Source organism: Triticum dicoccoides, chromosome 7B (assembly GCF_002162155.2).
Source record: "Triticum dicoccoides isolate Atlit2015 ecotype Zavitan chromosome 7B, WEW_v2.0, whole genome shotgun sequence".
Classification (NCBI taxonomy): domain Eukaryota; kingdom Viridiplantae; phylum Streptophyta; class Magnoliopsida; order Poales; family Poaceae; genus Triticum; species Triticum dicoccoides.
This window is the reverse complement of record NC_041393.1, coordinates 199692188-199704239: the sequence shown is the minus strand read 5'-3', so window position 1 is coordinate 199704239 and position 12052 is coordinate 199692188. Positions and strand designations below refer to the sequence as shown.

Sequence of the window (12052 nt, the reverse complement as noted above, 5' to 3'; positions counted from 1 at the left end):
GCGAGGAGCCCATGAAGCGGCGGTACAAGACCTCGGCCGAGGAGGCGGCGTGGGAGTACCAGGACGCGGCGTGGAGCCCGCTGGTCCGGCTCCTTGGCGGTGGCGGCGGCAAGGCGTGGCCGGCCGACGAGGCACGGGAGAAGGCGGCGGCGTTCGTCAGCGTGCTGGAGGAGAGGGTGAGGAAGCACGGGGCGGAGTACAAGATCCCGGACGGCGACCTCAGGGCGCAGATCAAGGCCGCGGTGACCAAGGCCGTGCGCGGCGCGTACGCCGGGTTTCTGAAGGCGAACGAGAAGGCGGTGGCCGGCGGGAGGCGGGAGCTCCTGCAGGTGGACGTCATCGAGAGCATGGTGAGGCGGGTGTTCGAGGAGATGGGCGACGGTGAAGCCGGCGGCAAGGGCATGGGCCGGACGAGGAGCAGCGGCCGGGTACGGCGGGAGAGCGGCAATATCGAAGGGTTCGAGGCCAGCTGAAGTTGCTACAGCACGCACGCCATGGATTGCCACCCAATCCAATTTCAGCGTGAAATAATATGTATTTTTGCATGAAGGTTCTCATTTCTGCCAATTACTGTAACCCTGCAATAAATCACAGGCCATTTTCTCTTCGGTCAATCCAATGAATGGACGATGTTTTACCACACAACTGGAGATTTAAGCAAGCAATTACATTACCAAGCAGTCAAGATACACACATGTATCACATACTACAAGCCAAACCACTATTACTATACATATTTTGCAAACGGCTACCAACTAGTACAGTGTGGATAAGCACACCTAAACATATCCACACTCTTAACATAGATACACTGGTGCGCACAGAATAAACCTTGTGCCTAGCACCTCCCTACACTGCCTAAACAAAGTCACATATGTACAATCTTCCTTGCTGGAGTTCCAAGTTTTGTTAGCACTTTGAAGCACCGCGGTTCCAAGTTATGGTTTCTTCCTTGCTGATGAATTTGTCGGGCGTTGAGGCACTCCCGTCGCTTATGAGTCGCACTCGGCATCTCCTGGAAGGATCATAGGATTAAAGACACTTCAAGATACTGGAGCTGAAGCAAAGCACAGGGAAGAAAGATTGATTAATTCATCGTAAAGTATCGCTAGTTCAAGAGGCTCACCTTCACCGCAAAGCTGCTCGACTCGGCTCGCGATATGCTTGCCATAGGTGTACTTCCTCAATGCTTGCAGGTGACCCTTTACACGGCTGACCAGAAGTTCCCGCTGCTCATCGTTGCATGTTTCGAGTATCTTCTGAACAACATAATTAGCATACTGATCCTTCATCATTGCCTAATTGCATAACAAGTGGTTAGCAGATGAACTCACAGGAATTTAATAGCGAACAAGCTTAGAATCTAGGATCAACAGAAACAGAAGCAATAGCCGGTTCAAAGATACAGGACTCAGATTGCTTAGTCAGGCTTGGAAAATGTAACACTGACGGCTAAATTGTCATTATCTGATTTAACATGGGATCCTACTGCCTACTTCAGACTCAAGACCCTGTACCTTGGAGCACAACTGCCTTAAAAACTACTCCCTCCGTCCCAAAATAAGTATCTCAACGTTGTACTAACTTTAGTACTCCCTCCGTAAAGAAATATAAGAGCGTTTAGATCATTATTTTAGTAATCTAAACGCTCTTATATTTGTTTACAGAGGGAGTACAATGTTGTTCTAAGGTTAAGACACTTATTTTGGGACGGAGGGAGTACTACCAGCAAAAAAAGGAGGATGCAAAGAAAGAGATGGAAACATGGCGTTACAGTGTCGAATTATCATACATACCAGCAAGGTATCATTTCCGTCAGTCTGCTCCACAATCTCTCTGATCAGAAGATCTCGTTCCGCAATATCCCCATGTTGAAAACACTTCTCTATCACATTTGATGCAAATTTATTTTGGCTCATGGTGACAACCTGCCCAGCCAATTTACTGATAATTTGAGCCCTTTCATGACTTTTTCCTTTTTCCACAACATGCTGCAAAAGAGCCCGGAAAAAAGAAATAAGCTGATATATTCTGACGTAAAGTAGCCAAGGGCTACTTCACTCACATCATCATCATAGAACTCCATAGCATATTCTTTTGCGACAAATGAACCAAAGGCAAGTCATAATGGCGATGTATTTTGTGTTTATTACAGCCACTGTCAGTTTATAAATCAAAGCACTGTGGCCAACTACTGTGCACTTTTTAGAATTTGGCAAAAGATACAGAATCAAATTGCAAATAATTTCACCTGTGTGACATAGTTGCCATACTGGTCTTGTGCGAGGATGCAAGCGGACTGCAATATTTCATCTATTATGCACTGACCTCGTGAATCACCACCACAATGCTCCAAAACTCTCTGCAGAGAAGTGTAAAGATTGAAGGGAGAAAGAAAGTCAGTGTGCCAGGATCAAGTAGCAAATTCATATCGAGCATTATTCTGAAGTTTGAACCCACCTGAATAACACGGCAACCATATGGATGCATTGAAAGGCTAGCAACTTGTCCCCGAAAAGCAGATACTACAAAACCAATATGTTCCGTGGGGACACACTCTATGCACTTCTGTACAACATGATTCCCATTTTGGTCACGAACACATCGCATAATATTTCCATCAAGCTCGCGGACCAGATCTATTTTCTGGTCAAGTTCCATAACTTCCAGAGCCTGCATATTATAGAAGAGAATTAAACAAGCAAAAATTAATGATAACAGCAGGACACATCAGATACTATGATGTATGCTGGTTGCATCCAGAATTCCTATACCGTGCCAACATGTAACTGCCAGGTTACACACTAATTTACATAGCAGATTACACACTAATTTCTACTTGTTATTTTGAATTTCCTAAGTAAATTTTCCAATCATACTGATTGCACGCAGAAAAATATAATGTTCTCACGTACTGCCAACTAAGGTATACTTCAACCATTTCTCCCAATTTCCTGATTACTCTAGCTCTCTTCAGAGCTTTCTACAAGCTGGTGGTAATTTGATGAGATTTTCTTTCAGAATTGCATTTACCTCTCTTTGCACATTATCCCTGAAATCAAAAGTTTTTTCTGACTGGCCACCATATTTAACGGATGTTACATGTCAGATGATCTAGTGAGCTAGCTTAATCTCACAGGGTACACTCTTGATCCACAAGTTGGAACCAAACTCAAACTCTCAACCCTAGTCCTGACAAATCCTTATCCTAACATAGGAATCGTCACTATTGTATTTACAAGGCATATGATGTTGCCTGCCTTGGAGCTGCAATATCAGCCTTGGCCCATAAACAACCCATGATCATGTCAACACACTGAAATGGTGGAATAAGCTAACCTACCATAATTAACCACCAACCTTCTTTTTTCTACAGTTATCCAAGCAAACAAACCTAATAAGCTAGCCAAAGAGTAATTTGGGCTAATCAGGTTAGTTAGTTGCCAGACACAAAATCTAGGTTACACCAACCTACATGTGTTAAGCTTAGCTAACCTAGTTATCCATTGCAAACAAAATGCAGCCATGCCACTTGTTCATGCATACCAGAGTACCATCAAGAATGTATGATAAACTCAGTAGCTAATTCTTGAGATAAACAGCTTTGTAACTTTTAAGTGAACATCCCAAGTAAACCCCAAAAAATGCTATAAACACATGGGGAAAACTAGATACATAATAGACGAACAAGGTGCATACTCATAGACCCATATCTTTAAAATTAACACAGAACGAGATCGGGCTGGACTAAAAACAGGCAAATGTTGAAGAGTGAGAGTACCTTTTGAATTACTCTGCATCCATACATCTGAAGGCTCAAAGGTACAACATGACCAGCAAGCTTGGCGGCAAGATCCCTTCTTTGCTCAGGAGTTCCATGTTCAAAAAACTGCATAGATTACATGTCACTTTTTTGTACAACCAGCAGTTATCATGTGCGACAAAGTGGTGCAGACAATTTGCTCCACATAACAGATAACCCGAGCATACCTTTTGGATCACATAATTCCCAAACACATCAGTCATTAAAGATGAAGCATGAGGAAGAACTTCTGCAAACACGGCTGCCTTCTCTTCAGCAGTGCAGTTTTCCAATTTCTGCTGGATGAAACGGCTACCATGTTGGTCAGCACTGAGGTCAAGAGCACATCACGCATTAGTGACCAAAACTGGTATTGGTGTATATATGCTTAGTTAGAAGTTAGAATGATACATATGCTGAGATGCATGCCTAATGGAATGATAAATATGCTAATATGCATATCAAATTAGAATGATAAATAATCAACACAACACAACTAACCTGAAATCTACTATGCGACCTGTGATATCAGATAGCTCAACCCTACGTGCTCTGTTGGACTTCAGTTCTTCCAGGAAAGTGCATGCCTTCGGGTTATCAAATTTCTCCCTTTCTCGCTGCCCTTGAAACCCAGAAACAGCAGTCATACTTCTTGAGGCGGACTGAAACCTCGCAGAATCATTTCTACCAAAGGGGGAAATTCCAGAGAAAGGTTGCCCCTGAAACACTGGGCTTGTTGGATAAGTCAATGGCGCTCCAACATAGGGTGGAATGCCATGATAATTTGGAACAGTTCCTCCTCTTAGGGTTGTAGGAGAACTAAAAATTCCAGTTTTTGGAAGTTGAAGCCTCTGATCAGACGGATATTGAGCTTGAGGAAATAATTTACGTGGATCAAAATTATCAGCAACATTTCCAAAAACACTACCCCTTGGAGCCAATGTATTGTATTGATTTCCACTAGCATACTGTGGAAAAGAGGGATGCTGAAAGAACTGAAAAAAGTTCGGGTCGGGAATGGGTGGCTGCATGGGAACCCCAAGTTGCCCATACATTTTATATGGCTGAACAAACTCGGTTCCTACAGTAAGATTCCCTGCTGAAGGAAAACCAGATGGCCTACCACTAAAGCTTGGAGTCATAGGACTGTCGAGAGGTGTTGCAGCAGAACTCTGGGGAGAATAACTAGTCATAACGGGTGGGAAACCTGAACCACCCAAAGCATACCCAGAAGTCACATAAGGATTTGCCAATACACTGGCTGGATGCAAATTCTGATAATATGGGCTTCCAAAAGAATTCGGTGTATAAAAGGGTGTTGGCATACCAAGTTGAGGTAAAAGTTGCTGCATGTCACCAGTGGGTAGTTTTAGCTGAGTATGAGACATGTTGTCAACAAAAGGAACATGGGGCAGATGTGCTCCATGAGGAGTCATTGCCATATGGTCGCCTTGGACTAGAGGTGAGAAGCCATACTGCTGCAAGAAATTGCCCTGCCACTGCTGCTTAACTTGTGACGTAGTCTGGCTATCCAAACTTAACTTCAAATTCTTCATGCTAGAGTCCACAACATCAAGTTCAGTAACAACTGCCCCACTGACAGGCACATCATTTCCAGGCTTCATGTCTATGCTCTGCTTTTCTTGCTGTCCCTCAGAAATTTGTACACTAGGGTTATTATCAGAACATGATGAACTGGGAACAGATGTAGATGAAAGATTGTTGCTAAGTGTACTTCTCAGTACACTGGCCAAAGGTACAGGTGTCCACGAATTCAACCCTGACGGCTTGACAACATCATGTGGCAAATTCATTGATGAGTCAATATTAGAATGGACAGCTACACCATCACCAATACTGCTACTTGATAGATGTGAAGAGTTATCATACAACGAATCGGGGTTCTGCTGGAAGCTCTCCTAGAGAAAATATGAACAGATAATGAGATGATCAACTGTAACATGCTTGGACGTAAAATTTAAATATTAAAGTAATGTCAACCTTCATTTGCATGCGCAGCATGGAAAGAATGTAACTAAACATGACCATTAATTGTGCATCTATGCAAAAAAAATACTCAGTATTATGCAAGTGCAACTAACAGGTGTTCCAAAGATATTTTCAGTGCCACCATATTTTCTGCCCAATCATCCTTGTTTTGGTATATTTACAATATATGCAGCAAGATTACTAGATTAGCGCAATCAATGATTACTTTAACTGTCCAAACAAAAGCCAACCATTTCTAACAAAGGAGTGCTGATTTTCATTCAAATTGGAGTTGAAAGATTGGCTGGTATTGATATAAGCACAAGGAAGCTCATTTGCAACTTCTTACAATAAACTTGATGGCATCTTAACATAGGAAAGCAATTGCATTAATACTTTGATCCAACACAGTTCTTACTACTAGTTCATTCAAGCAGGTAAGAGGCCAAGCATCCCTGAGCGGCACATAATCGATCAGAAAAATGGAAAGCAGGCAAGAGAGACTTGTGGTCTATGTGGAACACTCACCGGCACAAAATCCACAAGATTCATCTGTTCATCATGTGCAGAACTTGAATCCAACCTTGGAGACCTATCATCTTCAGGTTCTTCCTTGTGAGTTGATAGAGTAGATCGAGGCATAAATAAGGAGCCTTTATTGCTGTCATCCTGGGAAACCACTCTCCATTCTTTAACCTTGCCAACTCGGTTCATGAAGCGGCGACTCTCCCTTGAGATTAGTGGAGGAGGAAGCCTTGGGTTCAAATTCACCTTGGAACCATAATAGTCAAAGTATGCAGGATCAGCACGTAACTGCTCCTCAGCAGTGGAACTGCCAGTCACATTGTCCAAGATACCTAGACTGGCGTCGAAGTTTCCACTCCGCTGACCTATAAGATTACCAAGAGCAGCCAGAGATCCCTCCATGCTAGGAGGTGCGCTTCCACTTCGATTTGGGACAGACTCCCCCCAGCCCCCATAAATCCCACTCCCATTCTCCACAAACCCCAGCCCTTCTCCTGGAAGATTTCCCAGTGGAGAGTCGAATGCTCCAAAATCCTTAGTCCAGCCACCAGCCCCTGCCCCTCCAATTAACCGAACAGCACTCTGTGTGGCCATTACACTGCAAGGAACCATATGAAAGGGGGGAAATGAATATTTATTGTTTATCAATTGACTGTATTAGCAAGTTGCGTTCCTATTCTATCATTTTCCTAGCCTAGCTGTTCAAGATCAACTTTTATATATATATATATTTATTCAGTAGTAACTGGATTTGCCGATTTGGCACATTCAACGGGCAACAAGATAAGCTTGGTTGAAGCAAATGCTTTCTAAAGTTGCAGTTTCATGTTAGGAAACTATGAATGACAAAATAACAGCATACAAGAAGACCACCGAAACATGTACCAAGCCTCGGAATCTTTCAAAGATGCAAAATGTGGCATTATAACTTGCGATAAATGGAAATGACTTGCCAACGAGAAGCCACGCGCAATGGATTATATGCTTGCAGCCTAACCACACAGCAATTCCAAAGCGAAAGCGCATCACTAGCGCCCAATTTGCACCTAAAAGGCAAGAGCTTGGCCGCGAAATCAGGCATAAATCTATCAAACATGAAACACCTGGACATAAAGTTAGGCCATTCCCGACGCCCTCAATCCTGTACCCTCCGAATCACAACAAAATCGAGAAAACTCCCGATTCTTTTTTGTTCCGGTGAGCCCTTTTAGACGATTTTTTTTGTACTAGTGAGGTCGCCTGATTATATACGGGAGAGAGAGAGAGAGAGAGCACAGAGTGAGAGAGAAGGATAGGTACCTTGACGCCTCCGAGCCAGCCGAAGCTTCCAAACCCTAGGCGAGCACCAGCGCCAGCACCAACCCGCCTCCTCCTTCCCCTCTCCCTCCTCGGCCCCACGCCGCGGCAGCTGGCCAGGCCTCGCTTCCCTCTCCCTCTCCCTCCCCGGAGAACAACCAGCTCGAGCCCCGCCTTCTCCCTCTCGTCGCCGCCGATCTTCTCCTTCTGGAAGCCTTCCTTCTCCTCTCTCGGTCTTCCCCCCTTTCTCTTTTGCGGGCGGAGAAAAAGGATGTCGCGTCTAAAACCCTCGAACCGCTTGCTTGCTGCGGGCGGCGGCGCCGTCCCCACTGCTTTGAGGGTCGTGCTGGGAGGTGATGTGCGGCAAGGATGCGGTGGTGGTGACGGTGACGGGCCTATCTGGTACGCCAACGTGTCGCCGAGCACGGGGCACAGGGGTCACCGGGTCAGCTAGGTGACGGTAGCAGGTGCGCGCTTAGACGTTACGGCCACCCGAGTGGAGCAACTCTAGGCAAAATTTCGTGTTTTGACCCTTTTCCAATAGAAATTCAGGATCTGACCCAGTTTAAAAATAATTTGGGATTTGATCCTTTTGCTACCGCCAGGGTCCCTGGCGGTACAGCCTACCGCCAGGGCCTTTGGCGGTAGGGTGCGACGGAGGAGGACGGTGGCCGTTTGCCTGTGCTGGCGTGGATAAGTACCCTACCGCCGCCCCCCCGGCGGTAAGCTGTCTAACCCTACCACAGGGACTCTGGCGGTAGGGTGTGGCGGGATTTTGTCGTGCAAACGTTCTGTAACGAAATATGCAAGGGCCCTGGCGGTAGGTTCACCCTGTCGCCAGGGGGTGGCGTAGGCTGTGAGACCCTACCGCCAGGCTCTCTGACGGTAGGGTCCTGTGCTTTATTGGTTTAAGTTCATTTGCTTGCTTCTTTTCAAATTTAATATGACAGCAATATCAGAGCAAGTTTCACAAAAATGTCACAGATCTTAAACAATTAAACTTGGGCATCACATACACATTAACAAAACTTGAAGTGCATAGAACATTCCAAACGAACTTCAACTAATTAGTAAACGGAGTTCCACATAGTTTCACAAATGGCAAACACATAGATCCACAAATAGAAAACACATAGTTCCACGTAGTTTCAAAACCGCTAGACAAGTTCAACCAAATAGCAAACACATAGACAACTCAACTACAAGAGCCAACTATGGAAGAGCATAATCACTTGCTCCTTCCCCTCTTGGAGGTACGGTCCTCGTTACTCTTTGAACGAAGCTCTCCAGTCTTCTTCTTGGGTCGTCGAGGAACCGGTCTCTGGAAAGGGTCCGGACTCAGCAAATCCTTCTTCTTCGGATTCCTCTTCGGTGGCAGCTGAGATGCTTGAGATGATTGAGTTGTTGGAGGTCCATAATCCTCATCATACTCCTCCTCCCCGTTGTTCTCATCCTCCTCCTCCTCCTCCTCCTCCTCCTTCTCCTCATCCTCAACCAACCTAGACGACGAGGGAGCATGGCTCGATGAGGCGATGTGACCCTGTGTGGCTACAGGCTGATAAGCTTCAACCGACCCAGCTCCAGCACACCCAAGCAGCCCTACCAGCTTGCGACAACGCTTCACAAACTTCTGCACTCATAATGAAACAAGGGCATAATAAGTATCACGTTTATGATTTCAAGTGAAGAAGATGCATCTCTTCCGAGGAGGCTGAAATTGTACCTTCATCGTCCCCCTCATTTTGTTCTCAGATTGGACGGTCCCGGGGGCATCACCTAGTGCATCTGAGGCTTCAAAGATGCATCTGTTCAGCTCACCAGACTGCAACGGCATAAGTCAGTCATGTTGACGAATACAATAATTTAAATATAACCTCTCGGTTCAAACTTACCACTCTGTTGATGAGGGGGACAAACTCCCTAAATCCACTGTGCATGTCTCTGATGCCGGTCTGATAGGCCTCTTCCTCGGGGTCATCCCTCTCCAGCTCCGCGATGTCTTCCGTCGTCCACCGAGGCCTGAGACGAAGACGGTGCTTTTGGCCATCATCGTACCACTTCATGTGTCGGTTCAGGTAAGCATCCCAGTCAGTCACCCTCCTCTCCCCGTCTTTCCGGTACCTCCACCGGTTCCACTCCGTCACATGTTTTTTAGGATGCTCTCCCCAGTCTGTGATCGACTGATTCTTCTGCCGAGTCATCCTGCAAGGCATTAGCAACAATAAACATCATAACAAAGTCGAACGCAATGAATTCATGGGCACGAAGAACAAGCGCGGGCACTCACAAGTGGAGCGCGTGGCCGCCGGTATCGGTGGGCTGGCCCGGTGGGGTATGCTGATACATCCCAAACTCCGTGGCCACGCGGTGTGGCAAGTGCCACTCGACGGCGTACACACAGATCATGGGCACGATGCACCGCCAGAGACCACTGTCCTCATCGCACATCTTGTTCAGATCAAAGTCCCACTATCGGTCATGATACGGCCACCAGTTTTACTATTACATATACGGTGGTAAGTTGCCACTCTCGGTCAAAGGTGGAATCAAAGAGAAATGTGTTTAGCGAGTTCATATACCTGCCAATGCGTCAAAGCGTCCAACTTGTTGGTGTAGGTCTTGTACGAAGTCTTGTTTAGGCCCATGTACAGTTTGACAACGTCCCACTCGTAAGCTACGATGGGGTGTCGAGCCTCGTCACCGTCTTCGCTATAGGCACCCCATGGGCGTCTTGGCAGCTTCTCAGGACGCCCCACCGGCAGCCGCTCCCACATCCAAATGGAGAAGGCCCAGACAAAGCCACCCATATTGGACTTGTCTCCCGTCCTTTGAGTTGCGTCGTCAAGCTGCAAAAAATCAAATGAGGATCAGATATAACAACATGTCATGGACATACTTTCGTAGGTAGGCAATTAGATACTCTCTTACCGAACGGTATAGGTAGGCGAGAGGTGCGGTCCCCCAACTGTACCCTGCATCCCAGTCGGCTAGGAAGAACAGATGGGACCAGTTGGCAGAGTTCTCGGATGCGTCTGGAAACACGACCTCCTTGAGAAGGTACCACAGGTAGGCCCTCGCGTACCACTCCACAGTCGTCTCATCGGCGTCTTCGGGGCATGTCTTCCGGTGCTCCAAGAGCCAGGACAACGGCACACCGGATGTACGGTTACCCTTAGCCTCGGGGCAGCCGTCGATGAGGGTGGTAACCCTCTCCTGCCAGTTGGTCCTCTCCACTCGCCCGGTCAGTGCATGACCCTCGAGCGGCATGGCAGTAATCATCGACCAATCCTCAAGGGCCACCGTCATCTCCCCGCATGGGAGATGGAAAGAATGGGTCTCCGGTCGCCACCGGTCAATGAGAGTTGTCAGAGTTGCGTGGACAAGCGTCGGCAGCTGACGCTTGAACTGCAACATGAAACCCAACAGTCGGGCTCTCTTGAAGAACGGTGTGTAGCGCTCGTCGTAGTCCATATGCCCATGAACCCCGTGACCCCTCATGTGCAATGGCTTGAGCATCTGTCAAAAAGTGAACCCCAAAAGTTAGGAAATTGTTTTCATCAATCTAAAAACTTGGATCAATATTTTTTTCATATTACTTAACTCTCTGTTCTCCATGAAACGGGCACGATGACCCTTGTCCAATGCGTAGTCAAGCAAGCAGTACCGTGGGTCGATGTTGTCCGCAAGAGGTGGCCGCCTTAAGAAAAATTCATAAACAAAAACATCGTAAGCACATCATATCAAAATCATATCACCATGCATCATATCACACACAAAAATCAAATCATATCACCATGCATCATATCACCATGCATCATGTCACCATGATGGATCAAATCATATCAACATTACTCATATAACAAAAGTCCTTCCCCTCTTTAATCATATCACACAAAAAATCCTCCAACAATAATCTTCAATGTATTATCTCCAAACAACATCTTCATATCATCATATCAACATGCATCATCACTCCAACATGCATCATATCATCATATTTGTAAACAAAAAAATCCTCCAACATCTTCATATCATCATATCAACATGCATCATCAACCTACAATCAATTCCTCCCACATGCATTACATCATAATTTTTTTAACAAAAAAAATTATGAACTAGGGTTCATCTTCACACACTAACATATGAAGTATTGATTAGAGTTCATATTCATTACCACTACTTAGTAAAGAACTAAGAACTAGAACTAGAATCAAGCTAAAACAAATCTTAGGCCAAAAAATCCAATCTAAGTTCAAAAAAATGAGGGATTTGAAGCAAATAATGCGTTCAATCGGAAGCAAGTTTGCAAAAACTAATTGGAGGGATCGGAGGAGCTTACAATTCTCTCTTCGGGGCCATCTCGATCCGCCAAAATGGTGAAGAATCGGTGAAGATCCGAGGGGGGAGTGGAGGAGATGAGAGAGGGAAAGAGGGGCG

General features: G+C 45.8%; 1 protein-coding gene across 1 annotated transcript; it reads right to left on the bottom strand.

Moving 5' to 3' along the window:
• Nucleotides 1-652: 652 nt before the first annotated feature.
• On the bottom strand, nucleotides 653-7881 carry LOC119337765 (pumilio homolog 5-like). Its single transcript, XM_037609946.1, has 10 exons — nucleotides 7616-7881; nucleotides 6320-6914; nucleotides 4304-5721; nucleotides 3991-4132; nucleotides 3782-3889; nucleotides 2461-2673; nucleotides 2252-2362; nucleotides 1797-1991; nucleotides 1127-1298; nucleotides 653-1015 (listed from the first exon to the last, which is right to left on the bottom strand). The coding sequence occupies exons 2-10, from the start codon at nucleotides 6908-6910 to the stop codon at nucleotides 993-995; spliced, it is 2973 nt and encodes a 990-aa protein (XP_037465843.1). The 5' UTR covers nucleotides 6911-6914; nucleotides 7616-7881; the 3' UTR covers nucleotides 653-992.
• Nucleotides 7882-12052: the final 4171 nt, after the last annotated feature.